Source organism: Sceloporus occidentalis, unplaced genomic scaffold (assembly GCF_023333645.1).
Source record: "Sceloporus occidentalis isolate IW3139 unplaced genomic scaffold, rSceOcc1.0.p SCAF_3, whole genome shotgun sequence".
In the NCBI taxonomy this organism is placed as follows: Eukaryota; Metazoa; Chordata; class Lepidosauria; order Squamata; family Phrynosomatidae; genus Sceloporus; species Sceloporus occidentalis.
In genome coordinates, this window is record NW_028316983.1 from 201613394 (window position 1) to 201641026 (window position 27633).

At 39.8% G+C, this 27633-nt stretch overlaps 1 protein-coding gene across 2 annotated transcripts in view; it reads right to left on the minus strand.

Moving 5' to 3' along the window:
- Nucleotides 1-27633, minus strand: part of TOX (thymocyte selection associated high mobility group box) — a 295588-nt gene that overhangs the window by 85203 nt on the left and 182752 nt on the right. For both annotated transcript variants that reach the window (XM_089517363.1, XM_089517362.1), the window contains exon 3: nucleotides 25578-25820. In XM_089517363.1, coding sequence (XP_089373489.1) covers nucleotides 25578-25820 — 243 coding nt within the window. The remainder of the gene's footprint in view (nucleotides 1-25577; nucleotides 25821-27633) is intronic.

Consider the following 27633-nt stretch of genomic DNA (forward strand, 5'->3'; position numbering starts at 1 on the left):
AGTAATAAATCAACCACTGGTGGCTTCCTAACTATTCAAACATAATATGGCAGCTGTGCTGCAATCATGACAGCCTATTCATTCAGTTTTTCTAGCTACTAATTGCAGTTGCTTCTCTAGAACCATACTACTCCAAGAGGAATCTGACCAAACTGGTCTAGTCAGTTTCAAAGGAAATGAAAGTATGAGTGAATAAATAAATACACCTTCGGAAAGAGAAACAGAGCTTTGCCACTTACCGTCTATATCCAACAGTATGCTAATGCTGCAGAACTAATTTGATAAAACATCATTCTTCTACTCTCCCCACACTATTGGATCTGCCTACAAGCTGGTTCCAGAAGAGGCTTTCTCCACCCCTTTACAGCAGGTTTTTGGGATGCCTAAGGAGTTGCCATTATGGTGTAGTGGTTTGAGCACCGGACTATGGCTTTGGAGACCAGGGTTCAATTCCCTGCTTGGCCATGGAAACACACTGGGTGACTTTGGCCAAGTCACACACCTTCAGCTTCAGAGGAAGTCAAAAGCAAACACTCCCTGAACAAAACCTGCTGAGAAAACCCCATGATAGATTTGCCTTAGGATTGCCATAAGTCGGACACAACTTGAATGTAAACAACAGCAGCATTCTTCATGCATCTCTATTTTATCTACTAAAGGGGTTCAACATACTATAGGGAAATAAAGCAAACAACTTGAAATCACACAACAACAACAAGAAGAAAAACAGGGGCTGCAATGGAAAGAGGGGACTATTCTGCTCCCACTTTTGTCATGGAGGTCCAGTACACACAACCAGATATGCACGCATACTCTACACATGGATATATAAATAACCAATCTTTTCTCACTGCACACCATTCCATTTTTTTTAAAAAAAATTTAAACATTTAAGATGTTCTATTTTAAAAAAATGAGAATTATTCATCATAAGGCACTAGTCAGTAACTTCATACATCAGACACTTCTAAATAAATCCAGCCTTCCTACAGCAATGCTTTAGCCAGGTTTCCTTCAAGCAGGTCCCTGTCCACCATCCTAATTTATCATAGTCTTTGCCTGTTGTTTTTTTGGGGGCTTAGTAAGAATTTTTTATTGTGTCGAACTTGGCCTAGGACACATTTTTTGCCTGCACCATGCTGTACTGGATATTGTTCTCAATGGGAATATGTAATTTGGTTTTGTTGTTGTTGTTTTTTGTCACACCTTGCAGAGGAACAGTCAGTCAGTTGGGTAGCAAGCTTCTCTGATGAAATTCCTGAGGTAGTAGAAGGTGAAGGAATGTTATTCACATGCCATTGACTGCTGGCCAGCTTGAAGGGAGAAGTGAGGTAGTTGCTTGGTCCACATTTGAACTCCCATGCAAGCACCACATTGAGGGGGGGGGCTCACTGTGGACCCTCAGATTTGCTTCAGGGGGAGGGGGACAGGTGATGAAGAACTGTGGGAACTTCCATTCACAGATCAGAGTTGGGAAGTCATTCTCTAGGAAGGCCTAGCTTAATCATATATCCCAGAAGGAAGTGCCTGTATGTCCCACCCTGCTGACATGTTGCAGATTCCACTTAAGTAATAAAACCGTGGTTATTTATTACACTAATGCTGGTGTCTGGCATCATTGGTTCAGAAGAGAGTTCAATTTCTGTGTGCAAAGCATGTGCTCTACTCTGAGCTATTCATTTCTACCATTATCAGGTTATTGAGGTATAACTCTGTCTAGAATAGTTTCCAAACCAGGACAGGCTATGATTTTTTTGCCTAGTTCTGACCCTTGGAAATTGAGACCACTGATTTTAGTGAAATATACCTCCATCAAAAAATGCTTAGATTTTGAGGCCCAGCATTTAGTCTAATAATCACAAATGTCTCTGTCAAAATGGAAGGAAAAGAGTGAAGGTAACATACACCGAATATTTGGAATACTTTATCTGGTAATGTGACTAATGATTCTACAACAAGCATTTTTGCAACATTATGTATACCTTTTATTTCTTGATTTGTTCTGAGCAGCTTTGTTCTCATGTCCTTCCAATATATCTGAATAATGTAGATTCTATTGCAATTCTTTTATTTACAAACAGGAAAATTAACAGCACAAGAGACAAATAAAGATTTGTTAAACAGCATGCTACATGCTGTCATGTTATTACTATATTATCAGTTTTGGCAGCCCTGTTGTTTAAATTTGGCTGTGAGTAGTGTTTATATATCCTTGATTGCATCTATTAGGATAAATGTTTCAAAAATACTTACAGCCGCATTTAGCTATTTCTTTACACATTTTTATCTGCCATATGTCTCATTCTGTCTACACTCCAGAATGACTTTCCAAATAAAATACCTGGCTCTGATAAACAGAATGAATGAAATGAAAAACTGGAATGGGATCATCCAAACATCTCAGTCAGTTGATGTGTTAACAAGAACAATAAATAGCCATGTGCACAAAAAGTCCAAATTCTTGCATTGTATTAATGATTTGTAGATCACATAGATATTAAATGACCCACTGAGTCTGGTTCTATATCCATGAATCAAAAATTCATGGAGTCAAGACATCTATTAGATAATCTTCCGAAAAGTAAACACACAGACATAAACACATATGTATCTGTATCTGTGTGTAACACATCTACTGTAGGATCACAAATTGCAATTGTTAAATTAAATAAGGCATGACATTTAAAATGAGGTGCTAAAACTGAAGCTCAATTTTAAATATGCAGGTTTTTCCATAGAAAGCCATATGTCTTTCAGTATAAGATTCAAGAATACAGTGAAACATGGCAAGTAATAAATAATTTTATGGTTAGCAAAGCATTGGGATCTTCAGGAGAAATGTTATGAACATCTGTCTTCTGTAAGGGTAAAAACAATGAAATAGCAAATTAGTATGAAATAACTTCATCTAGAAGCAGTCTTATTAATAAATGATAGTTGACAGAATAATCTTCATGTAACACCTTAAACAGTAATAACACAATAAATTGTCTGTTTAAATGGAATGCCTTGTTTTGCATTCAGTATCAATCTGTTGCATTGATCCTCAAAGTATATAAAGATTTGGGCCAGAATTCTCTATCGTGTCTATATTACACAACTTTACACATTTTAGCTGTGTAGCAGAGATGCTAAAAAACCTTCTACTACACACTGTGTAGTAGAGGTGGTAAGAAACACCTCTACTACAGCCAAAACAGGGACGACCTGGTTAACGGGCTGCAAGTGGTGGGATGCTTACATGGGAGTAACCATGTTCTCCAGGAATTTGTTATACAGTGAAAAGGAGCAGCCAGGCATAGTCAAGCACACATTTTAGACTTTAGGAAAGCTGATTTCAGTAAATTTAGGGAAATACTAGGGGTGATCCCGTGGTTAGGAATACTAAAAGAGAAGAGAGTTCAGGATAGATGGGAGTTTCTCAAAAGGGAGCTACTGAAGGTACAATTTCATACAATTCCAATGCGGAGGGAAAATGGGAGGTGTCCAAGAAACCAGGATGGATGACTAAAGAACTTTCAAAGGACCTAAGTTTTAAACAGGGCAACTATAAGAAATGGGAAAAGGGGGAAATCACGAAAGAAGAATTGAAACAAATAGCAAGCACGTGTAGGGGTAAAGTCAGAAAAGCTAAAGCGCAGAAAGACCTGAGGTTTGCTAGAGAGCTTAACAACAATAAAAAGGGCTTTTCGTAGTATCATTGCAGCAAAAAGGAGGAGGAAATGGTAGGGCCACTATGTGGAGAAAATGGTGAAATGCTAACAGGGGACAAGGAAAAGGCAGAATTACTCAACACCTTTCCCTCAGTTTTTTTACAAAAGTAAAAGGGTGCTCAACCTGAGGAAAATGGAGCAGAGGACACAATAGGGGACATCCAGCACAGAATAAATAAAAAGGCAGAACAGGAATACCTTGTTAATCTAAATGAATTTAAATCTCCAGGACCAGATTAACTACATTCAAGGCTATTAAAAGAGCTGGCAAATGTAATCTCAGAGCCATTGGCAATAATCTTTGAGACTGGAGAACAGGAGAAGTCCCGGCAGACTGGAGGAGGGCAAACGTCCCCATCTTCAAAAAGGGGGAAAAAGGGATCCCAACAATTATTGTACACTTAGTCTGACATCAATACCAGGAAAGTTTCTAAAGCAGATCATTAACCAGAAAGTCTGTGAACATTTAGAAGGGAATGCCACAATCACAAAAAGTCAACATGGGTTTCTGAGAAACAAGTCATGCCAGACTAATCTGATCTCTCTTTTTTTTTGGTTGATAAAATTACCAGCTTCTTAAATGAAGGGACCACTGTGCATATTGCATACCTTGATTTCAGTAAGGCCTTTGACAAGGTTTCCCATGACATTCTTGCAAACACGCTAGTAAAATGTGGGTTACAAAAAGACAACTGTTAAATGGATTTATAATTGGTTGACCGGCCAAATGCAAAGGGTGCTCACCAATGGCTCCTCTTCATTTTGGAGAGAAGTGACCAGTGGGGTCCCACAGGGGTCTGTCCTGGGCCCAGTGCTATTCAACATCTTTATCAATGACTTGGATGAACAAATAGGGGGCATACTTACCAAATTTGCAGATGACACCAAATTAGGAGGAGTAGCTAATACCCCAGAGGACAGGATCAAAATTCAAAATGACCTGAATAGACTAGAAAGCTCGGCCAAAGGTAACAAAATGAAATTCAACCCAGAGAAATGTAAGGTACTGCACTTTGGGCAAAAAATAAAAAATGAAATGTATAGATATAGGATGGTGCACACCTGGCTCAATGAGACTATTGAGTTTACTGCACTGGTCTTCAGGGATGTTCTCAGAACGGTCCGGCAGGGAAAGGAACGAGTGGGGGATGGATTTTACCGCACAGACCAGTCCCTCACTCGTTCTGTTCCCCCTCTTTTCCATGCCCATTCCGTTCCAGAAGGGAACGGTTTTTGAGAACTGTTTTGAACAGTTCTCAAAAATTGCCCTCTCTGGAACAGATTAAGAACGGAAGAGAGTGGGAACGGAACAAGTGAGGGACTGGTGTGTGCGGTAAAATCCGTCCTCCACTCGTTCTGCACTCACTCCTGCTCCTTCCGTTCCATTCTGAGGACGGACCGCGCAGGAACAGTGCCATAAATTCCTGTGTGTGAAAGGGATCTAGGAGTCCAAGTAGACCACAAGTTGAACATGATGTGGTAGCTAAAAAGACCAATGTGATTTTAGACTGCATCAATACAAGTATAGTGTCTAGATCAAGGGAAGTAATAGTGCCACTCTATTCTGCCTTCGTCAGGCCTCACCTGGAATACTGTGTCCAGTTCTGGGCACCACAATTCAAAAAGGACATTGAGAAACTGGAGCATGTCCAGAGACAAAAATGGTGAAGGGTTTGGAAACCATGCCTTATGAGGAAATACTTAGGGAGCTAGGGATGTTTAGTCTGGAGAAGACAAAGTTAAGAGGTGATATGATAGCCCTCTTTAAATATTTGAAGGGATGTCACACTGAGGATGGAGCAAGTTTGTTTTCTGCTGCTCCAGAGACTAGGACCCAGAATAATGGATGCAAGCTGCAGGAAAAGAGATTCCACCTCAACATTAGGAGGAACTTCCTGACAGTAAGGGCTGTTCAAGAGTGGAACACACTTCCTTGGAGCGTGGTGGGGTCTCCTTCCTTAGAGGTCTTTAAGCAGAGGCTGGATGGCCATCTGTCAAGAATGCTTTGATTGTGATTTTCTGCATGGCAGGGGGTTGGACTGGATGGTCCTTGTGGTCTCTTCCAACTCTACAATTCCATGATTCTATGTCATTGAATACACACACACACACACAGAACATCTAATGCTGATGGAAACATGCAATGATGAGCACCCTTTTTAAATCAATATAAATTGCAGGCAATGATTAATGATTATTTCTGTATTTCAGGGTTTCACAGAAACCAATGTACTATATAACTTAAACTCATGTTTTTTCTCTCTCAAGCTCACAACATCCATGTATGTCTTATTTGCTACCTATTGCCTACTATGTTAAACTTTGCCCTGCAAAGAAAAATCAAAAGTTTACTTTTGTTGCTACTGAATGTCACTCTTAATTAGAAGTAGGTAATGACATGCCAGATATAAGATTTTATTTCTTACTTCAAAAGAGGCTACCTAGAATTGTGCAGTGTCTTTACTTTGAAGAAAATGTCTTTTATCACTTATTTTACTACAACACATTAAAATCAAATATCTCCTGTGGCAAAACGATTCAAGTCTCTGGAACTCAAATAATTTTCTAATAAAAAATGCATGAGACAAATAAATGCACTTTATGTTCCACAAGAAAAGGCAGTTTCAACAGGCTAATGCTCAGAGAAAATTCATTTTATCAACCAGCCATTTCATTCTGTGGTGCTGTTACAAGCTCCTTCCAGTTGCTAGGCAACCATAATTCATAGTACCTTTTAATGGATACTCTGCTTCTGCTGAGAACATTAAGGTGAAGAGAATAAATGCCTTGGGTGAATCTTGAAATCTTTCATTATGCATGTCATTCTATTTTTGTAATGCTATAATGCTGAAATGTTTCTGTGGCAGGCAACTGAGTTGCGGTAATTGCATATTCCACTCATATATGTTTTGTAAGCAGAGCAGCACGTACTTGTCTAAAATGAGTTATTTCAAATATGATTGAAATGGGACTTTTCTACTACTAAAAGTAGTAAATAAGCCAAAAAGGAGGGGAGGGTGAGAGTAGGTCTAGAGTAGGTCTTCAGATTTCCAGTAAGGATTATATAGTATAAACTGAAAACAAACAGGTTTAGGGTTTATTATAAGGATAAATGATAAAGTATTGAATGTAGCATCCAAACACAAAACTATGGAACTTATTTTATCTATTTTTCTGTTTTCTTGTGTCTCTCCCCTCCCCTTCATTCCTGCCTATTATTATTATTATTATTATGCTTTATTTATATAGTGCTGTAGATTTGCGTAGATCTGCTACATCTCAAAGTAGTGGATGATCTACAGATCAATTAATCTATAGTGACTGTTTAGATTCTCATATATGTTAAATATAATGGCCAGGATACAAAGGTATGTTCATCTAGTTCTCACCCCGACCTCACCTTGCCCCATTATGCACAGGAAAAGTTGGGCACTGGGAAGTGTACTATTGAAGTGAAAATTCAAAAACTACTATGCAAAATCTATTTAAAATCAAGTACTGTTTTGTGGAACTTGGACTAACCTTCTAGCTCAGTCGATCATGGCAAGAATGGGAGAATTTCCTTCCCTGCTTTATCAGGCTATTGGCTCATCAAGATCAGTATAGTCTACATTTGTTGGCAGCCTCTCTCCATATGATTAGCTAAACTAGAGATGTTAGGAACAGAACCTAGAATCCTCTCATTCAAATATGCACTCTGACCAAACTACACCACTTCTTCTCATAGTTTATTTAATGTCCTGATTAAAAAGTCTTGAGTTTGTGGAAGAGTGTGGACAGGCCAGGAAATCAAAAAGCTACTGGAAGCTGGCAGGATGGTCCAGCTGGAAGACTTTGGTTCTCTGTGTGGCTGCCCAATGGCAGTGTCCATAAGGTGCAGCATGGAAATTCTTCTCAGTGATGTTTCCTGTGGCTCTGGACAGATTATGCGCATGCAAGCTAAACTTCCTTTGGATCTTTAGGACAAAAGAAAATATAAAAGATGTCCTGTTTGGGCCGGGATGTCTTCTGTATTTCTAGCACCTGGGTATTCCTATACATTTTCACCCCTTCCTCCTTATACTACCTTTTTTCTTGACTACCATGCTCAAATCGTGCATCTAGTTTATACCTCCTGGCTGCAAATGACTCAGCTTTAACAAAAGAAAACACAGTGTATATTCACTACTAACCAGTGTGCTTCAGTGAATTCTGTTATCAATGAGAAACTATGGGACTCCATTCAAAATATCCTTTTCATGAGGTAACTGGCTATTCTTCAGCAAGCTATGTTACAACTCACTGCTATATGATACATGACCCACAATGAAAATAAAGCCAGAAAAATCAAAGCACATAAATTAAGTATTGGCATTCTTTTTAATCATCATATTCTTGAAAGCACAAGCCTTAGGATGTTCATCTTACCATGCATTATGCTTGCATGGTAGATTTATATAAGCCTTAAAATCATGATTCTCACACTTGGTAGGTCTGTTCTCAGCCTCAGCTCTCCATCTGTATAGTGGGAATGTAAGTACACTTCTTTGAAGTCACCGAAATAAAAAGAAGCAACCAGGATAGAGAGAATTATTTGAAAAGGTGAAGAGTGCTTTGGGATGGTGTTTCATGAACAGCAGTTCCTCAACTAATAAGTACAGGGAAAAAGAAAAGATTAAAAAAACCTCCAGCAAAGTTGAGGCTAGAGAAGAGACTTGTATTTTAATGATATAGAATGATGGATGAAAGTTGGTTGAGCAAGTTATCCCCTTCGATTTAATTCAGAAATAAACCAGTAAATACTAAATCACGTGGTTACAGTGGATGATATCAGAATTAGTTCACTTAAAGACTGTTTCACAGAGATACTTTCACTCTACATAACTACAGCACTATGATTCCACTATAACTGCATGGCAACATCTTATGGAACCCCGAGATTCCCAGTTTAGGAATGGGAATGTAAAATTATTTGCCAGAGAGATGGTGCCTCACCAAACTGTAAAGTCCAGCATTCCACAGGATGAAACCACAGTAGTTAAGGTGGAGTTCTAATGCTATAATTGTATAGTGTTGAAAGATTGCATGAGTCTTGAATTTGTTCTGAAATCTTGTTTGGAGAGTCAATACCAAATCAAAACTAGGAAATAAAATTCAAGTAGAACTAAAACCATGTGTGAATAATCAGATTCATTACCCATAATCCTTGAAATATATTCTTGTCTGTCTATCTGTCTCTTTCTCTGTCTGTATACTGTATATAATACACACACATACAGATTATATACTTTAATCAGTTTGATAATGTGTGTGTGTGTGTGTGTGTGAGAGAGAGAGAGAGAGAGAGAGAGAGAGAACCCCCCCCCCCTTTTATTTTTGCTGCAACAGACTGATATGGCTAACTAAGGGGCGAAACAGACCACCCCAAAGGAGTGGCTTGCTGCTGCCCCTTTGAGTGCTCAATCTGGGTTGCGGCAACCGCATGCTGTGGCCTCGATCCAGCATTTTTCCAATCCAAAAAGAAGCAGCAAAATGCCACTCCTTTTTTTTTTGACCTGGAAAAAGGGCACCCTTTCCACGACTGCAGCACTTTTCTGTGCTCCTTTTGGAGTGTGGCGTGTGAATGCTGTACCCAAGGAGCGCCGTAACACCACCTGCCATGTGGTCAGGTTGGCATGATGCCAGTTTGGGGGGTGGCATCGTTGCATGTGATGTCCAAATGCCATGTCCCCACACTGCCCCCAAGCCAGAGCTTATTGCTGGTCTGTACAGCCCCTAACTCTCTGGAGATTTTCTTCTGATATTGCTTTCTCTTCTCAAATTAGTATATTTTTGGTTAGTTGATGCTAGTGTAGCAAAGATATGGTCATATTATGGTCATTTTAATAGGTGAATTCTATTTATAATTCAGCAACAATATACTTCAATATATAGTATATCACATAGATGTTGAATTAACTGCAGTAATTCAGGCAAATTCATAAGAGCAATTATTCTGGACCAAAGGTTTATCTAGTACAGTAGCCTGTTCCAAAGTGGCTGACCAGGTAAAATCCTGGATTGGCAAGAATCTTTGCAGTTCAGGGCTAATTCTGAACAAATTTCTCATATAGTTGTTTTGTACAGAAAACAGCATTTTCTATACAGAAAATATTTTTTTTCCTATGCAGAAAATGCTGTTTTCTGCACAAAACTACCATGTGTGAATTTGTGACTAGGCTTTGAAATTTTTTGAAGATTTTCTTCTAGAAGAAATCAAATTGCTAAAATTATCTATTATTGGAAGAAACTTAGCGATGCATTGCATCCCTACTACCAGCAACTGATACACTGAGGCACATTGCTTCTGGCACTGAACATAATGTATAATCATCATGACCAGTAGCATTGATAGTCTTATTCTCCATGGATTTGCTTAATCACCATTCAAAGCTATCTAAGTTGGTGACCATCATTATGACTTGTGATTCCACAAATTATGTACAGGAAAGGGGAACCGTTTATTTTAATCTGCCCTGAATCTCTCATCATTTTGCTTAAGCTGATGATCCCCATTTCCAGTACTATGAGATTATTTTTCTTTTACATAAAATACTTTTATGTATACTTGTTCTGTACCATGCATAATTTCATTAGTGAAGTGAACTAGTCATATGATTTCAGGAGTCTTATACTAGTCATATGATTTCAGGAGTCTTATACTATACTATGAACTTGAGTTAATTTCCATAAAATGTGTTTCAGTTCTCCTGTGCCTCCTTCTTTGAATAGTTTAAGGGTTTTTTGTTGTTGTTGTTTTCTTTAATCTTGGACTGAAGTGAAGAGTGCAGGTTTTGGGTTTTATTTCTCTTGGGAATTGTTATGCTAAACATGCCCCCCTTTCCCCTCATCTTTTTATATGCCAATGCTTCCTTAGGAAACTCATGCTATGACTCAAAAATTAAATATCTCCATCAGTACCCTGCATCAACATTCTACCAAGAATACCCAAGACAAACAGTTTTGTATGGACTCAAGTAGGACAATACTAAACTGTAGCTTAATCCAGTTTCTTTCCCATCAAAAACATCAGTACAAAAACAAAACAAAACAAAACAAAACCAAGCATACAAGAAAAAAAATCAGAATCTACAGAGACATTGTCTTAAAAACGTGTTAGAGCCCTCAGAATTCTTGAAAAGCTTTCCACATAAACACATTCAGCACTGTCCTTCTTTAAATGATTTTAAATTATTTTTGAAGTAGAGTCCTAAGTTAAAGCCTATTTTTCCTCTTTTTAAAAAAATCTTATTGATCTTGAGTGAAACTGACTTAATAGAAAATTGGATAGAACCTACCATTTGCAATATAAATCCAGAACATTAATTCTGTATCAAGAGAATTCAACATTTCATTCTGTTTGTTTTGCACGTTCCAGGATAAGGGTCAAAAGGATCTAATGTAGGAATGCTATATTTTCAAGTGCATTGTGAGGCAGAGACAGAAAGAGAGAGGGAGCATGGGGGGATGCTCAATACTATTTATCAAAGAATGAAAAGAGCAGCAAACAGAGACCCAACCAACGGAAGGTCACAGCCAATAACACTTCTGCAAATAGAAAGGGGTTGCACATCAAATGCAAATTACTGTTTGCTGGAGATTTTAAATGGAGCTCTACGTCACATTATAAAATGTTTAATTGTAACTCCCTTTTTAATAACACCATCTGATTAAATGAAAAGATGCCATGCTGGTGGCAATTACAATCTGTCAAATAGCATATTTATTTACAGTTTGGTTTCTAAAGCTGTAAGATAAAAAGGGAACTCTCTTCAACTTGTCAACAAGCTATAATTATTGTGTATCCTTCTGTCAGTTGCTACATAAAACTTTTGGTCCTAAAATGGATCTAATTATATCTGTAGCAACAATTTTATAAATGGATTGTTTCTATTTTCTTTCAACCTCTATGAAATATCTCTTATAAGGGGAACAAAATATTACTTTAAAAATTAATATTAGTTAAGCATTGGGAAAGAAATGCATTTTGATTCAAATACAAGCCCACACTTTTGCATCTGTAGCTCACTCCTAATCCTACTGGTTGGAATGACAGGGTTGAAGAAAGTTGGGAGGCCAGCTAATTCAGTCCCTGATCCGATCCCAGAAATCAGGCACAGCATCCCTAAATGATGGCTGCCCAGCTTTTGCTTAAAATGCTTCCTGCACAGGAGAGCTGTATCTCTCTAAGACAGATACAGTAGTTTGATCTATAGTTAATAGTATAAGCAGACCGCCTTCCTCAAGAAGATTCTAGTCTAAAAATAAACAACAGAAGATCATCTGCACACAAAACTGCCTTGTACTCACACTTTTTAGGTATAATCCTAGAAATGGTGGGGTTTGATCTACTTGTATGTGCCACTTGTAATTACTCTTGGCTTAGGAGAGAGATTAAAATTCCACATCTATGTCAAGAATTTCAAAGGGAAACAAAGGCCCATTACAAACGGGCCTTTGCGGCGCCCCCGTCATGTGCTAGGGGTTGGCCGAGGACCTAGCGTCCATACCAACCTCACCCCTAGCACGTGACGAGGGCATAAAGATGGCGGCGCCCTATACACACGGGCGCCACCATCTTTATGTGCTGGACGCTTAGCATCTCATCCGGGGCGCAAGAAGATGCACCATTTTGGTGCTTCTTCTTTGCTGCGTCCGGGAACCGCACGGTTTGGCTGCTGTGGTTCCCGGATGCAGCAACCGGTGGTGGCGGCAGAGCGCCGCTTTTCAGCGGTTTGTAACCCACCAAAAATGTCTATAAAGTAATAAAAATTGTCAAATGTTTTTCCTGTATCAAGAGAAATAATGGCAGTATGGCCAAATCTTCTAGCATAAAGCAATCAGATTTGTAACTACCATATATACTGATCTAAAAATTTATTCCCAAAAATTGATCTCAAAATCCCAAGTCAACTTATTTATGGGTCAGTATGTTAATGTGATAGCAGTTCTTTCAGATTTCCCCATGTGGTCGGGAGAGAGTTTCTTTTTCTCTTGAGCCAAGCAGAAAGAGTCCTTTTCCTGCTTGTGCTGGCCGCTGCTGTCTGGGCAGTCAAGGGTGAAACCAAAGTTGAAACGCTGAAGCAAAAAGCTGGAATTAGGGTCTCTCTTGCTGTGTGCACACACAGACACATTAAAGGAGCCTCCAAATTTTACCTTTGACTTATCCACAGGTCATGGCAAAATCTTAATTTTGCCCTCAAAACCTGCCTTCAACTTATACATGAGATCAACATATAGTCAAGTATATACAATAGTCTTAAATTATCAGCTCCCTGTCAGCAACGGACGAAGCCTATCTCTGTAAAAGATGAAAAATTATGGTTCACTCTAAGAAAAACAACACCTGACTGTTCTGATATATATCCTATACTCTGGACAAGAGGCCAGTGTCAGGAGACAATCTGGAGAAACAGAATGAATCATAGAATCATAAAATTGGAAGAGACCATGAGGGCAATCCAGTCAACTCCTTGCCATTCAGGAACACACAATCAAAGGACTCTTGACAGATGGCTATCCAGCAGCTTATTCCACTGTCGAAAAGCTCTCACCATCATGAAGTTGTTCCTAACTTTTAGTGTAATCTTTTTTTGCAGCTTGAATCAACTGCTCCGTGTCCTAGTCTCTGCAGCAAGTTTGCCCCATCTCAATATGACATCCTTCCAAATATTTAAACATGGCTATCATGTCACCTTTGTGGTTTCCCACTGGCAAAAGGGTCAGACAAACTGTATTTTATCACTTTATTTGTTTCATTTTAACAATAAGACATCATATCATAATGTTAAATAGCAAAGCCAAAATCATCCAGCCATAGCATTTGTTATTTCTATGTATGGCTGTCAGGAAGAGAATCAACTTATTTGAAATGTAGTGCTGGAGACAAATTCTATGGATATAGTGGACTGCTACAAAGACAAATGAATGGGCTTCAGAACAAATGGAGGTTAAACTCTTATCAGAAGTGAAGATAACTAGGCTGAGGCTGTCATATTTTGGACATATGAGACAATGTGACTCATGAAAAAATATGATAATGCTTGGTAAAGTGAAAGGCAGAAGCAAAAAAGGAGACCACACTCCAGATGGATTGATTCAATCAAGAAAGTTATTGCCCTGACCTTGCAAGATCTGAGCAGGGCAGTGGATGCCCAAGGCTCTTGGAGGACTCTCATTCATAGGGTTGGCATATGCTGAAGTCAATCTGATGGCAAATAACAATAAAATGATGTAAAATGTTGGTTCAGGAAACACAACAACACCTTGATGCTTTGGAGTATAGTGGAGACCATTACGCTTTTTCTTTTCTTTTCTTTCTTTCTTTCTTTTTTGTGTGGAAAGAATGTCTCTTCAGTTAAATGTTGGTAATGAAACAAATAATGTTTCATTGTACCCTACGATGACGACATTTCAGTTGGAGGTATTACAGCAAATTAATCTTTTAGTAGACAATATTCTGACATTCGTATATGCACATGTATATTTAAATCATATCCCTGCAATTTTGAATTGAATTGATGATCAAGATGGTTGGATCATGCGTGCTTTTACTACTGCTAGAAGACTTATACTCCAAGGTTGGAAAAATAAACATTCATATTCTGTGATTCAAAGGACAGATGATTTCACTGCTTTCAGTTTATGTGCATGTATATTTTGCAGGCATATGCTTAAAAAAAAGTAGTTTGGGACATACAGACTGAGATCCTACACTGAGGAAGTGGAGTCTAAGTTTTGCCTATCCAGTTCAATGTCCTCTCCCCATCATGGCAGCCATCAAGCCCAAACCTGCTGCTACTGCTTACAGTGGTAGGGGAAGGAGAGAGAGGAAACAATTCAGATGATGAAGTAGCAGCTGGTGATAATTGAGAATGGGAAGAAATGAGGGTGTGCACTCATTTTTCTTCCCTTAAAGGCCAAAGCAGCCTCCTTTTCATCATATAATTTGCCTCCCCTTAGGTAAGCATCAGACCCATCCCAGGATTCACAGCTACAAAGGGGATATTCTGGAAAGAGTACAGCGGGTTAGAGAACAGCATTCTGTGTCCCAGAAACAGATTCGTGTGCACACATGTCACCCGTGATCAGCTTATATTAATGTATATACCTAGCCCATGTTCATGTTCTATATCCCTTTTTTGTCTTTCCCCTCTTTTCCTCCTCCTCCTCCTCCTTTCTTTGTATTATATTATTAAAATCTATTTTAAAGAGAAAGAATAGAGTTTGATTTGCTACAGAATCATGGGGATTGCCATTTGGTGTGGTATCTGGAATTATCCGCTGTATTTCAAGAAGAGTGCACTAGAGCTATATAACATAGAATTTCAAGCACCATACCAAACAACTCCCATGATTCCATATGACATAGCCATGGTGGTTAAAGAGATATAATTCTGTACTTCAGACACATCCTAGGTTCCAAGGGGGTCTATTTCACTGTGAAGCAGTTCAGATTGTTAATGTATTCCTCCTAAAATGTTAACTGAAATCTGCTTCTCTGCCATTTCTACCCAGTAGTTCTAGATTCTCAATCCACAAAAAAGGAGATACAAAAGACTACAACAACTATAGGTCTACAACAATAATTTCCCATGCAAGCAAAATTATGCTCAAAATTCTGCAGCATAGACTCCAGTCATATATAAAGAGAGAAATCCCAGAGGTTCAAGTGGGATTCAGAAAAGGAAAAGGCACTAGGGATCACATTGCACATACAATGGTTAATGGAGTACATCAAGGGATTCCAGGGGGAAAAATCAGCATGTGCTTTATATTATATGTGATAGCAAAGCCTTTGACTGCATAGATCATAAAATGCTATGGAACACTTGTAAAGACATAGACCTGATCAGAAATGTGTACTTAGGACAGGAGGCTACTGTCAGAACAGAATGGTTCTCATTTGGCAAAGGGGTCAAGCATGGATGCAATCTATCATCCTTCCTGTTCAACTTGTTCTTCTTCATATGAAGAAAATAATAATAATAATAATAATAATAATAATAATAATAATAATAAATATTTATTTATATCCTGCTTCTTCCGTTTTGAGGATCGAGGCGGGTAACAGCAAAGTTTAAAAATATACAACAGTAAAAACAACAGGCCCCACAAGGCCCCAGCCCAAACCTCCCTCCCAAGTATAAAATTAAACAATAAAACATTGTTAAAAATACATAACAATATGACAAAGTTACTAGACAAACCACAACTAAGAAAAATAATAAAAGGAGGGGGATTCACTTGGTTCTGTACATTATCAATCGGGGAAGGCCTGCCAGAAGTGAAAGGCTTTTGTCACCTTTTTGAAAGCCTCAAACGAGGATAATTGGAGAATCTCTTCCGGCAGGTCATTCCATGTTTTTGGAGCAGTGACAGAGAAGGACCTCTGGGAGGTCACCGCCAGTCTGGTCTTTCTAGATTGTAAGAGGTATTTCCCAGAGGATCGGAGTGTACGGGAAGGATTGTATGGGAAGAGGCGTTCCTTCAAGTAGACTGGACCCAGGCCATGTAGGGCTTTATAAGTGATAACCAACACCTTGTACTGTGCCTGGAAGCTAATATGCAGCCAATGTAGTGATTTTAAAATAGGTGTAATATGGTTGAACTTGGATTTTCTGGCGACCAGTCTGGCTGCCATGTTTTGTATCAATTGGAGATTCCGGATGTGGCACAAAGGTTGCTCCATGTAGAGTGCATTGCAGTAATCTAGACGAGAGGTTACTAGAGCATGTACAACCATTTCTAGGTCCCACTGCTCCAGGTAGGGGCGCAACTGGCATATCAGCCGAAACTGATAACAGGCACTCCTGGTTGTTGCATCAACCTGAGAAGACAGTTGAAGCGATGAATCCAGAAGCACTCCCAAGCTGCGGACGCAGTCTTGCAGGGGAAGTGTGACCCCTGAACTGTTGAGCTTTTCTCCATACCCAGATTGGGGTTACCTATCACGAGTACCTCCATTTTATTTGGATTCAGCTTAAGTCTATTTTCCCTCATCCAATCCATTACCAACTTCAGGCAGTCATTCAGGGGGGAGATGCCCTCCTTGGTCACTGAAACAGTCCGAGACATAGAGAAATAGATTTGGGTGTCATCAGCGTACTGAGGACACCCCGCCCCATGTCTCCGGATGGTCTTGCCCAGCAGCTTCATGTAAATGTTAAATAGCATGGGGGACAGAATGGCGCCCGGAGGGACGCCAGATGTGAGCTCTCTCATAGAGAAGCAGCTGTCCCCCAGCATCACCTTCTGGTATCTGACCGAGAGGTAGGAATGTAGCCACTGCAGAGCAGAGCCAGTGATTCCTAACTCTTTCAGGCGTTCCAGAAGAATACCATGGTCTATGGTATCGAAGGCTGCTGAGATGTCCAAGAGCACCAACAGGGCCACACTTCCCCTGTTGATGCACAGACGGAGATCATTGACCAAGCCAACCAGGGCAGTCTCCACTCCGTATCCCGACCTGAAGCCAGTTTGAAATGGATCGAGATAATTGGTGTCATCCAAGACTGCTTGGAGCTGGATTGCAACTGCCCTCTTGATCACCTTACCCAAAAAGGGAAGAAGAGATACCGGCTGATAATTGTTTTTGTCTAGGGGATCAAGGGAAGATTTCTTTAGAATGGATTTCACCACTGCTAATTTCAAACTTGACAGAAAACAACCTTCCCTGAGGGAGGCATTGATTATAGATTGTAGCAGCTTCAAGGTTGCCTCACCTCCCTGGATGGCCAGCCAAGACGGACATGAATCAAGAGGGCAGGTGGTCTTTTTTACCTTACCAAGCAGCTTGTCCACATCATCAGTACTCATAGACTGAAATTGATCCAAGATAACCTCATTAACGGAGTCACTAGACACCTCTCTTGTTGACTTTGTACTAATGCTTGTTGACTCTGTACTAAGTCGGCCCTTATCTGAGAGATTTTATCTGCAAAGGTTTTGACCAGGAGTGAACATAGGAAGAAGGAACATCAACAATCTAGATATGTGGATGACATCATATTACCAGTGGAAAACGTCATAGACTTGGAACAATTACTACGAAAGGTCAAGAAAGTGCAGAGACAGGCTTGCTGCTGAACATAAAGAAAACAAAAATAATCAATCTATATAAATTTAGCCTAGGCCCATAAGACACAGGCAAAAAGAAACAGCTTCTGGCTGCTTTGGAGGTGTGGTGTTCAAACGATGCATACCTCCAATGCAGCCCGAAGTCACCCCAAAGCTGCACTCGAGTCCTTTGAACCAAAGCAAAAAGGAGCTGGGATAATCCAGCTCTTGGTGGCACAGGTTGAGTCCTGTGACTGTGGCCCACTTTTTGAGCAGGCAGTGCAGTCAGCATGGACTCAATCCACTTCTGGCCAGAATAGACGTGGGCTTTTCTTTGTTGTCTGTCTGCTCCAGCCCCTAGACAATGAGGAAACCAAAATAGTCAATGTTTTCCCACACGTTGGATCAAACACTGATCAGAATGGAGACTGCAGTCAAGAAATAGGAAGAAGACTAGGAATGGGAAGGGCAGCCATAAAAGAACTAGATAAGATCCTTAAGTGTAAAGATATACAACTGAGCATTAAATTTGGACTCATCCAAGCTCATTACCATATACGGATATGTGAGAGCTGGACAATGAAGAAAGCTGATGGAAAGAAAATCAACTCATTTGAGATGTGGTGCTGAAAAGAGTGCTGAGGACATTGTTGACAGCCAAAAAGACAAACAAAGGTAACGTTGAACAGATTAAGCTTGAAGACTGCCTATAAGACAAGATGATGAAACCGAGGCTGTTGTACTTTGGCTACATCATGAGAAGGCAAGACTCACTGGAAAAGACGATTATGCTAGAAAAGGTAGAAAGCAGCAGAAAGAGAGGAAGACTGCACATCAGATGGATAGATTCAGTCATAGAGGTCATGGGTCTAAATTTACAGGGCCTAAGCAGAACAGTGGAAGATAAGGGGTCTTGGAGATGTCTCATCCATCGGGGCCAACTTGAGGGCAGTTAACAACAGACAACAATAGCAGTTCTAGCCTTATATTCCCATACTACTTTCTTCACATATCCTTTTACACAGAGGGTATGGTAGGTTCTTTTTGTGATTATAGTGTTATGTCAAAAGTTGGAAAGAATATCACATATAAAACTTCTGGAGGGAGATTAAAATTGGTATGAGTGTGACTATTACATGTATAATGTAATGTTTTCCTGGCCCAAAATGCACTGGATTATTTTTGGAATAAACTCCAAAAATCCTAGGACTATGGGGTTTATTACACATGGCACTTACCGCTGCCCAAACGCTGCCCAAGTGTTTCTCAAACGTTCCAGAAGCACCGGAGGTGGGATCATCCGTCGTGCTTCTGAAACATCATAGAGGCTTCCCCCTTCCCTTCCGTCATGGAAGCATTCGTGAGGAAGCCTCAGAAAAGCCATTTTTATTAACGGGATCTTTTGTTAATAAAAATGGCTTTTCTGAGGCTTCCCAAAGAATGCTTCCACAATGGAAGGGAAGCAGAAAGCCTCTATTACGTTTCAGAAGTGTGATGGATGATCCCACCTCTGGTGCTTCTGAAACATTTGGGTAACACTTCAGCAATGTTTGGGTAAGTGTCCTGTGTGATAAACTTCTACGGGTGTTACTGAACCAAACACTTACAGCAGTCCAATATTGCTTTAATTGTCATGGCTCCATCCTACAGATTCTTGGGATTTGTAGTTTTTAGAGGTACTTTGACTTCTCTGCTATAGGATTCTAGTGCAGTAGGTTCAGGGTTGAGCACTGAGTTCTTTCTAGCACAGAATTTTAAGTACTTTCACAAACTTTAAATGCTAGGTTTCTGCAGAGCACAGCCATGACAGAATGTATCAAACTAGTATTAACTAAGTTGGCACAAATATATCCTTTCACTCTCTTGTACATAAGGTTCCATAAGGTTTCTGATTTCTTTTGATTTCTTGCAGTTATGTACAACTGTGACTTTTTACACTTTTTACACATAATTTACTAACAATCAACAGTTACAAACAGCAAATGGTTTTATGTTACATGACAAGAAATCAAAGAAGAGATAAGTGTTTTATTTTACTGTTTTCTTTTGCTATATTTATTTTACTTTCATATGAAAACAAAAATTAGGGTGGGTGTTCAGACAACTGATTTTAAGTAACTGTAGCAATAGCAAGTACATTTCTTTACTGCTTATCAGTGCACTTAAGTGCCCCCTAAGCGGTTTACAAAGTGTAAGCTAATTGCCCCCAACAATCTGGGTACTCATTTTGGCAACCTGGTAAGGATGCAAGCCTGAGTTGAGCTGGAGCCTCTGGCTATTGAACTCAGAATCTTACTGTTTGCAATAAAGGTATTTAATCACTGCGCCACCAGGGCTCTTTAAAGAGCCTTTATTTGTGTCAGTAAGAGGAAGTATTTCATATAATTTTTATTGAGTTTTGAACAAATAAATGAACCTCTTATAAAATCAATTTTATTTAAAAGAAATTATTCTGTTATTCCATATCTGAGTAACAATTTGGCAACATTATCTAACCTTTGTATCCATATTTCTTTCTGTTGGCATTTTGACTGTATTATGTAAAATACAAAATAATTCAAGAATTTAAAAATATTTCAGAAACGATACTAAGAATGGTATATAATCATATTTTCTGTTAAGCTTTGAAGGTGGCATTATTCCAGGTACCACCAATCTTTTCCACAATAGTGCATTTGAAATGCTGTTATAAATGCATTTAAATGAACTGATGTGCTGCATTTCCTGCAGGCCTAATAGAAACATTGCTGCTTTCATTTCATGTGTCCTGCATTTTACCTACTGATGTGATCATTTTCAAAACACTTGCTCAGTAGCCTTTAAAATTTAAAGGGTGCTTTGAATATATGGTATATGGAGTTTAGATAATAAATGCACATTATCTCAGCTTTTGTTGCTAATACTAAAAAAAGCACTCTGGGAATAAATCCATCTCTTTTACTGTCTTTTAGTTCTTTTTCCACTTTAAGCTTCTCAATTTAAAAATTTAAAGCATTCAGAGAAAGAGAAATCCATCTTATCTTTTTCTTGTGTATTTTCCAAACTATGCCATAATGTTTAGGAACATGTGCTCTATTTTAACTGTGATACAGATAACAGACCTTTAAAGTAACGTAAATGTTCTTTCCTGAAAAAAGAGGGAAAAAAGTAATCTTGGTTTCTTACTTTAAAAAAAAAAACCGTTTGCCAAACAGCCATTGTCTGTAAATGCTGCCTTATCTCAATACAATCTAGTAAGTGCTGTATTGAATTGCTTTGGACTGATGAGCTACCAGTGGCTCTGAAACAGAAGCAACTCAAGACTGTAGCAAAAGAAAGAAAAGGTGTGATGTGTGATGAATTCTGGACTGTGGCTGGGGCAATGATGGTTACTTTTAGATAGGATAAAGGAATAAAAAAGGGACTAAGGCCATTCTACTGCATGTTTGGGGCAGGCACGGAAAGAGACCAGCAGCAGAAATAAGGGCTATACTTCCTATACTGTCTCAGAAGCTGTGAACTTCCCTTATTCTTTGTATCTCCCAAAAAGGTTCAGCTGTTCTGTTCCCTCACAGTCAAAGGCTAGGGTCTTTGCACATAATCCTCACCTACCCTATAACAGCTTGCATTAAAAATAAAGCTTAGCCTAGTGTGGGGAAAGGATAAAGCACTCCATTCCTCCTCTACCAGTCCACTAATACTTGGCCAGCACAGAATTCCTGGTCATTTATGACTACCAGGTTGGTGCTTAAATACAAGGCTAGCATTGTTGCTTATGGGACAGGACCTTGCTTAAGCTTCTTCACTTGCAGTTCCCTTTCCTGTAGTATTACATGAACACAAAAAGAGAGAGGAGGAGGAGGATCTGGAGGTACTACAGCAGCTTAGTTTGGAAGGTAAAGCCACCTAAGACAGAACATAGAGTAGTGGGCAAATCAACACTACTGGTCCACTCCAGGATGCAAGCCCCTCTGATATTCTAGTTTATAACTTCGAATAGATGCTGAGTGTTTGCATTTTAACTGCCATTGCTCCATCCTATGGAATCCTGGGAATGTTTGGTGAGGGATTTGGCACTGTCCATTAGAGAGCTCTTGTCCACATCCCCTGAATAACAGCATAAGAGTGCTCTAGGAGAGACTGCTAAGTGCCTCAAACAACAAACAAACAAATCACCCAACAAATTCCATGACACTATAGGCTAGAGCCATGGCAGTTAAAGTGGTGTCACCATGCTTTAACTGTGCAGTGTGGATACACAACATAATAATAGTTACAGCAATCATACGACAACCACCAGCCCTGATCAGTTTCCCTACAGCTGTAGTTTAGGGGACAGCTAACAGAGAATGCTAAGTACCCCACCAAACTACAGATCTGTAGAATGAAACAATGTGAAATAAACTGCTAACAGACTGATATAATTGTGTAGTATAAATACACAAGCCTGCAAAACAACAACATGTATTGCTCTGATGAGCTTAAAGAAAGGATGAATTGATTAGAAACATTCTACAATACTTTCAAAACAGAACTCAAAGTTACATTTTAAAATTATTTGTTTCCTCTGCAGTATTTGACAGTCATTTTTCATTTGCTATGCCATTCTCTTACCAATCACAAGAACTTTCCCCCCTCAAAAATAACAGAGAGTAATATAATGTGTTACTTTTTCAATACCACAATGAGTTAACAACAAAAGGTTAATTTTCAGAATGCTACTAAAAATGCTCTTTAAAAATAATTTCTGAAAGTAATTAGAGACCATGACTTTACTTGTGGTAATCTAAACTGCAGTGATTAAATGCCACATCATAAAGTAACTTCAATCTTGTTACATTGCTACTATAATGTGATTTCATTACATCCTTGTACTTCCCCTGAAGTAATTTTCTTCAGTCAAGTACCTAACTTGTAACTCACTATTTGCAAGCTATCAAAGATCACCACAACTAAAAGAAATTATTTTTTGGAACTGCCGCTCTCCAATATCCCAGCCAACATGGGGATTTAGGAAACTGTCATCCAAATAATTAACTTTTCCAATCTTTGGATCCTGTACATTCTTACTAAACATTTTAAAATCCATAGCTCAGCTCATTCTGATACCGTGAGCAGCAGTAGACCTAAAAAGACTCAAGCACTATGTTCTCTGGATAACAGAACACTGGCTACTATGCACACAACATAACGGTTATGGAAAATAAGGACATGACCAGTGTGTATGTACCATAAATGAGAAGACTATAATTTCTATCTGCCATATATTACATCAGTGTGCGCCACTGTGTTTGTAGCACATAAGCCTCATCATAAACATCAGGGCAAAGGAGACCATATTATTATAGAGAGGGTAGTTTGGGTTGGATGGACTAAACTTTCTTTTCTGTCCCCAAATAGGAAGAAACTAGAGGAGGTGTTGGGAGGGGCTGTAGGGACGAAGAAGAAAAAATGTATATATAGCATATAGCCACAACTGCCCAAGTTACATGCATCATCCAGATCTTCAGTCATTGGATGCTAATATGGTTATATTTTGTGTGTGAAAATAAGAAGATCTGAATTATATTTCCAGCACTGCAAAATAGACAAATGTACCAGCTGATATTTTCAAATAAATTTATATTTCATCCAAAAATCATTCACTAAGATTTTAAATCAATTTCAACATGAAAGAAATACATACTTCCAGACAACAAATATCCACACTCAGAAACTTGACCCTCCAGAATAAAACTAATGAATAACATTGTTACCACTCTTAGTAAAGCTGAACTATATAGTGAAGGGATGAAAAAAGACCATCATACTTCATATATATCTCAAGTACTGTTTTCAGTGCTATTCCTCCTCTAACCTCAAGTAATGAGTTTCTCTCTCTCTCCATTATACATTAAGATCGCCAAAGAAGCTTGACTAGTTACACCACTTGGCCTTCATGTACTTTACCTTGTTCCAGTTACTCAGTTTGACAATCTACAAGCACTCAAAGTTCTATTGTTGCTATTTCTTTGTAAGAGGAAGATATGAAACTTCAGTACTTAAGGGAATGCTCAGCTTCCAAACTCTAACCTCAGTACAGAAGAGGTCAAGTCCATGAAGCACCACTGGAGCACTTTATTGAAATGTCAAATGCTACTATTACCTTCTTTAGATAATTTTGCAAAGCTTGTTCAGACCCTTGGCATCTTTTGGATTACTTTTTTTATGTAAGGCTACGATAATTTATTTTATCCTGAACCTGAAATCTATGCAGGTTGAAGTAGTTCCTAGAATTCAATAATCTTTCATCCCAGTAGAACAGAAATGTCTGTGGTCAAGCGTGTGATCCCCAAGATGAATACAAAATACAATGGACCATCTGATCCTCAAAGATTTTCCAACAGTGTAAAATGCACTTAAATGAACAGAACGTTCAGGATTAAAAAGGAAGAAAAAGAAGTACTAGCGGCAACCTGCTTCCTGTGGGTGCAAATGAGAACTGCTGTTTTCTTCTATGAAAAGTGGAGATGAGGTGGTCACTTGAGACCCTAGACATCTGAAGAAACTTGCTTTGCACATGAATGTAGGTTTTCATCTAAGCTAGTAACATCATCATAATTCAAACTAGCCTGTATCTGGAAGGATACAAATATTTTCAGCTATTTATTTATATGCCATCTTTCTTCTAAATTGGACCCAAGACAACTCACAAAGGAAACTATATCAAATCAATATAATGAGTAAGAAATATAAAACCATCAAAAATATACAAATGTAGATAACCCCAATTTGAAGCCTCCCTGGGTGCAATTGCATATTAAAAACCTCCTGGAAGAGAAAAGCTCATAATTTGTGGCTTTATTATGAAACAAGGGCATTTGCCTTTAAAAGTTCTGCTCTTTATTCTCCCTTTTTGAGCAGTCTGGGAAAGAACTCTTTGGCGTTTCCCTATGCTTTGCAAACTGTGTATCTCAGGGTTCCTTCTTCCAGTGACTTTTATGATAGAATGAAACGGGGAGTTGTACAGAGACCTCACTGAGGCCTCTTGCCTGCCGGATAGAAGGAAATGTGAAATTTGGACCTTTCCATGAAGCTCATGAATATCAACTGCATGATTGTGTCAGGAAGTGCATGTCAGCACAGTAAGTTGTGACTGGATGAGGGTGTAGCAAATGGCAGGTGTAACCAGAACAAGGTAAGCCTGCAATTAGTAAATGAGAGAGCAATTGGCCAATTAGGCCAGGTCGCTATCATAGCTAATCTGCAGACTATAACTGCTTTGCAGGTCTCCTCGGTTTCTCAGAGCTATGTTCCTGGAGCATACAGGGAATTGTATGCTCTCCAAACTGGCTGGCTTTGCTCTCCACGAGGTTACATGATGCATGACTTGTAATGTTGAACTGACATGCTGCTATACTAGATGCTATGCTATGCTTTAATTTTGCCTTTTTGTACTAAGCCATTTGTACTGTTTTTGCTTCAGTTTTAAGACTCTGCTAAGTGAAGCTACTTTTTTGTTAACATACCTCCAAGATTCTGCTGTTGTTATTTTTAACTCAATACACACCTGAACCGATTGCTTCATGATCTAGCAGAAGTAGTCTCAAAAATAAATTCAAATTAGGAGGAGAGGGAGAGTAGTCTGGTTTGCTTCATCCAATCCCTCTTTAAGGACAGATCATCTGACACTAAACTACTCAACATCAGACTTTGCCATATATATTTTTTAAAAAATGCTATTTAGGTAAATAAAGAAAAAATCCCAAATATAGTCAAATACTAGATGTATGTCTCTAAATACATACACATACATGATAAAAAGCTTACCACAGAAAGTGAATTTGAAAGCAGTGTTCCATCTTGGCCAAGCATATTCGAGACTGTGATTTCAGGTAGGTCCATGTTTTGTGGATGGAATGGGAGTAGGCCATTATGGCTGATAGGATGACAAAGTGAAGGATAACCAGTTTCTGTATCATTCAAATGCACAAGTGAGTGGTCAGGTAGTGAAGGTGGAGTGATCGGAGGTATGTTAAAATCTTCACTCTCAAGACTTGGACCAGGAAAAGACTGTGGAAAGATGAAAAGCAGTTTCAATTAAAATATTCTCTAGCTGAGTCTTTAGAGACGGTAGAATAAGAACAAATCAATAAATAAAAACGCAGTAAGAACATAACATAAAATGACCATGACCTGTTTTCTAACTCTATAGATAGCATTAAGCAGTAGTTTTTGATTTGCAGATGGAAGATCATTTTAAACCCTCATACACTGTAATAAAGCAATTGCACAACTATGTATGGAATAAGAATTGCCTCAAAGGCATAAAACCTTTGATATTTTCACAGCTTCCATTAGACAGAAATTCCATCCACCCCAGCAACTGAATTCAAGGGCCCCGTTAGAATTTTCTAAGCGTTTTCACCGGGTTGAATACCCTTTTCATGGGAACAAGGAATGAGGAATGCAATTTATAAAACTAATATTAGATCAGAAAGACCTTGTAAGACTCTCTGCTACTCAATGGTAAAAATAACAGAAGGACGGGAAAGAAATCTTGTTCTTGAGGGTTGCTTTAAGGCAGGGGTTGGCAACCTCCGGCCCACGGGCCGGATCCGCCCCCCCCGGAGGCCTTTGTTGCGGTCCCCGGGGGCGGTTGCTTCTGCCGCTGCCGCTGCACAAAAAAATAACGGCGCCCATAGGGGCAAAAAGCCACGCTGGGCGCCGCCATTTTTTCGCCCAAAATGGCGGCGCCCAGAGGCGAAGTCGCACGCGACCTCGGCCTCCAGGAGGCCTGATGCGGCTGAGGGAGCCCTCAAATAGGGTTCCGACGGCTGCATCGGGCCTCCTGGAGGCCCGATGCCGTCGCTGGCGCCCTCCAACAGGGCTCCGGCAGTGGCAGCGGGCCCCTGGAAGGCCCAATGCTGTCGTCGCAGCCCTGTTCGAGGGCTCCGGCAGCAGCAGCGGGCCTCCTGGAGGCCCGCTGCCGTTAGTGGCGCCCTCCAACAGGGCTCCAGCGGCGGCAGCGGGCCTCCAGGAGGCCCGGTGCCGTCACTGGGGTCCTCCAAGAGGCTTTTTTGCCGGCCTCTGACAGGGCCTGGGGCCCCGTCAGGGGCCTGCAAAGATGGGGAGGCCTGGCCCCCGGAGGGAGAAACTCCACCCCCGGCATGTGGCCCCGCCCCGGAGGGTGGAAGCTCCACCCCCGGAGGGTGGAAGCTCCACCCCCGACATGCGGCCCTGCCCCGGAGGGTGGAAGCTCCACCCCCAGCATGAGGCCCCGCCCCCAGAGGGTGGAAGCTCCACCCCCGGCTTCGGCCCCCCAGTCACCTGAGGGACAGCAACCTGGCCCCCGGCCCAAAAAGGTTGCCTACCCCTGCTTTAAGGTGTACAGAAGAAAACATAACATATCCATTCTACTAGACTACAAGCAGCAAATTAACCCAAAAAGAGAATGCACTGTATAGAATATACAGGGAGTCCTATTTCAAGTCTACTCAAGTCAACAGGCACAAATTTCAATTATGTGTGCCACCCTAACTTGAAGAGAATTCCATTGTTATATTACAACTCCAAGAATCCCCCAGTTAATGTGGCCTAAGTCCATGTTTGGCTAGAGGATTTTGGGAATTTCAGGACACAAAAAGGGAGCCTTTCCAAGTTCTGTTCCAACCCAAGTCAAGCAGTGCCTATTACCATTTGAATGGAGAAGGTGAACAGTATTAACAACACTATCTATCGAGGGACTGCTAACAAACCGAGGTAACACCATTCACGGCATCTGCAGCCTGTGTGCACCAGCAGTCATTGTATTTTCCAGTCAAATAACAAGACCAATGCATGTAGGTTCAATAGGTGGATACAGCCTGATCCCAGACACATAGAA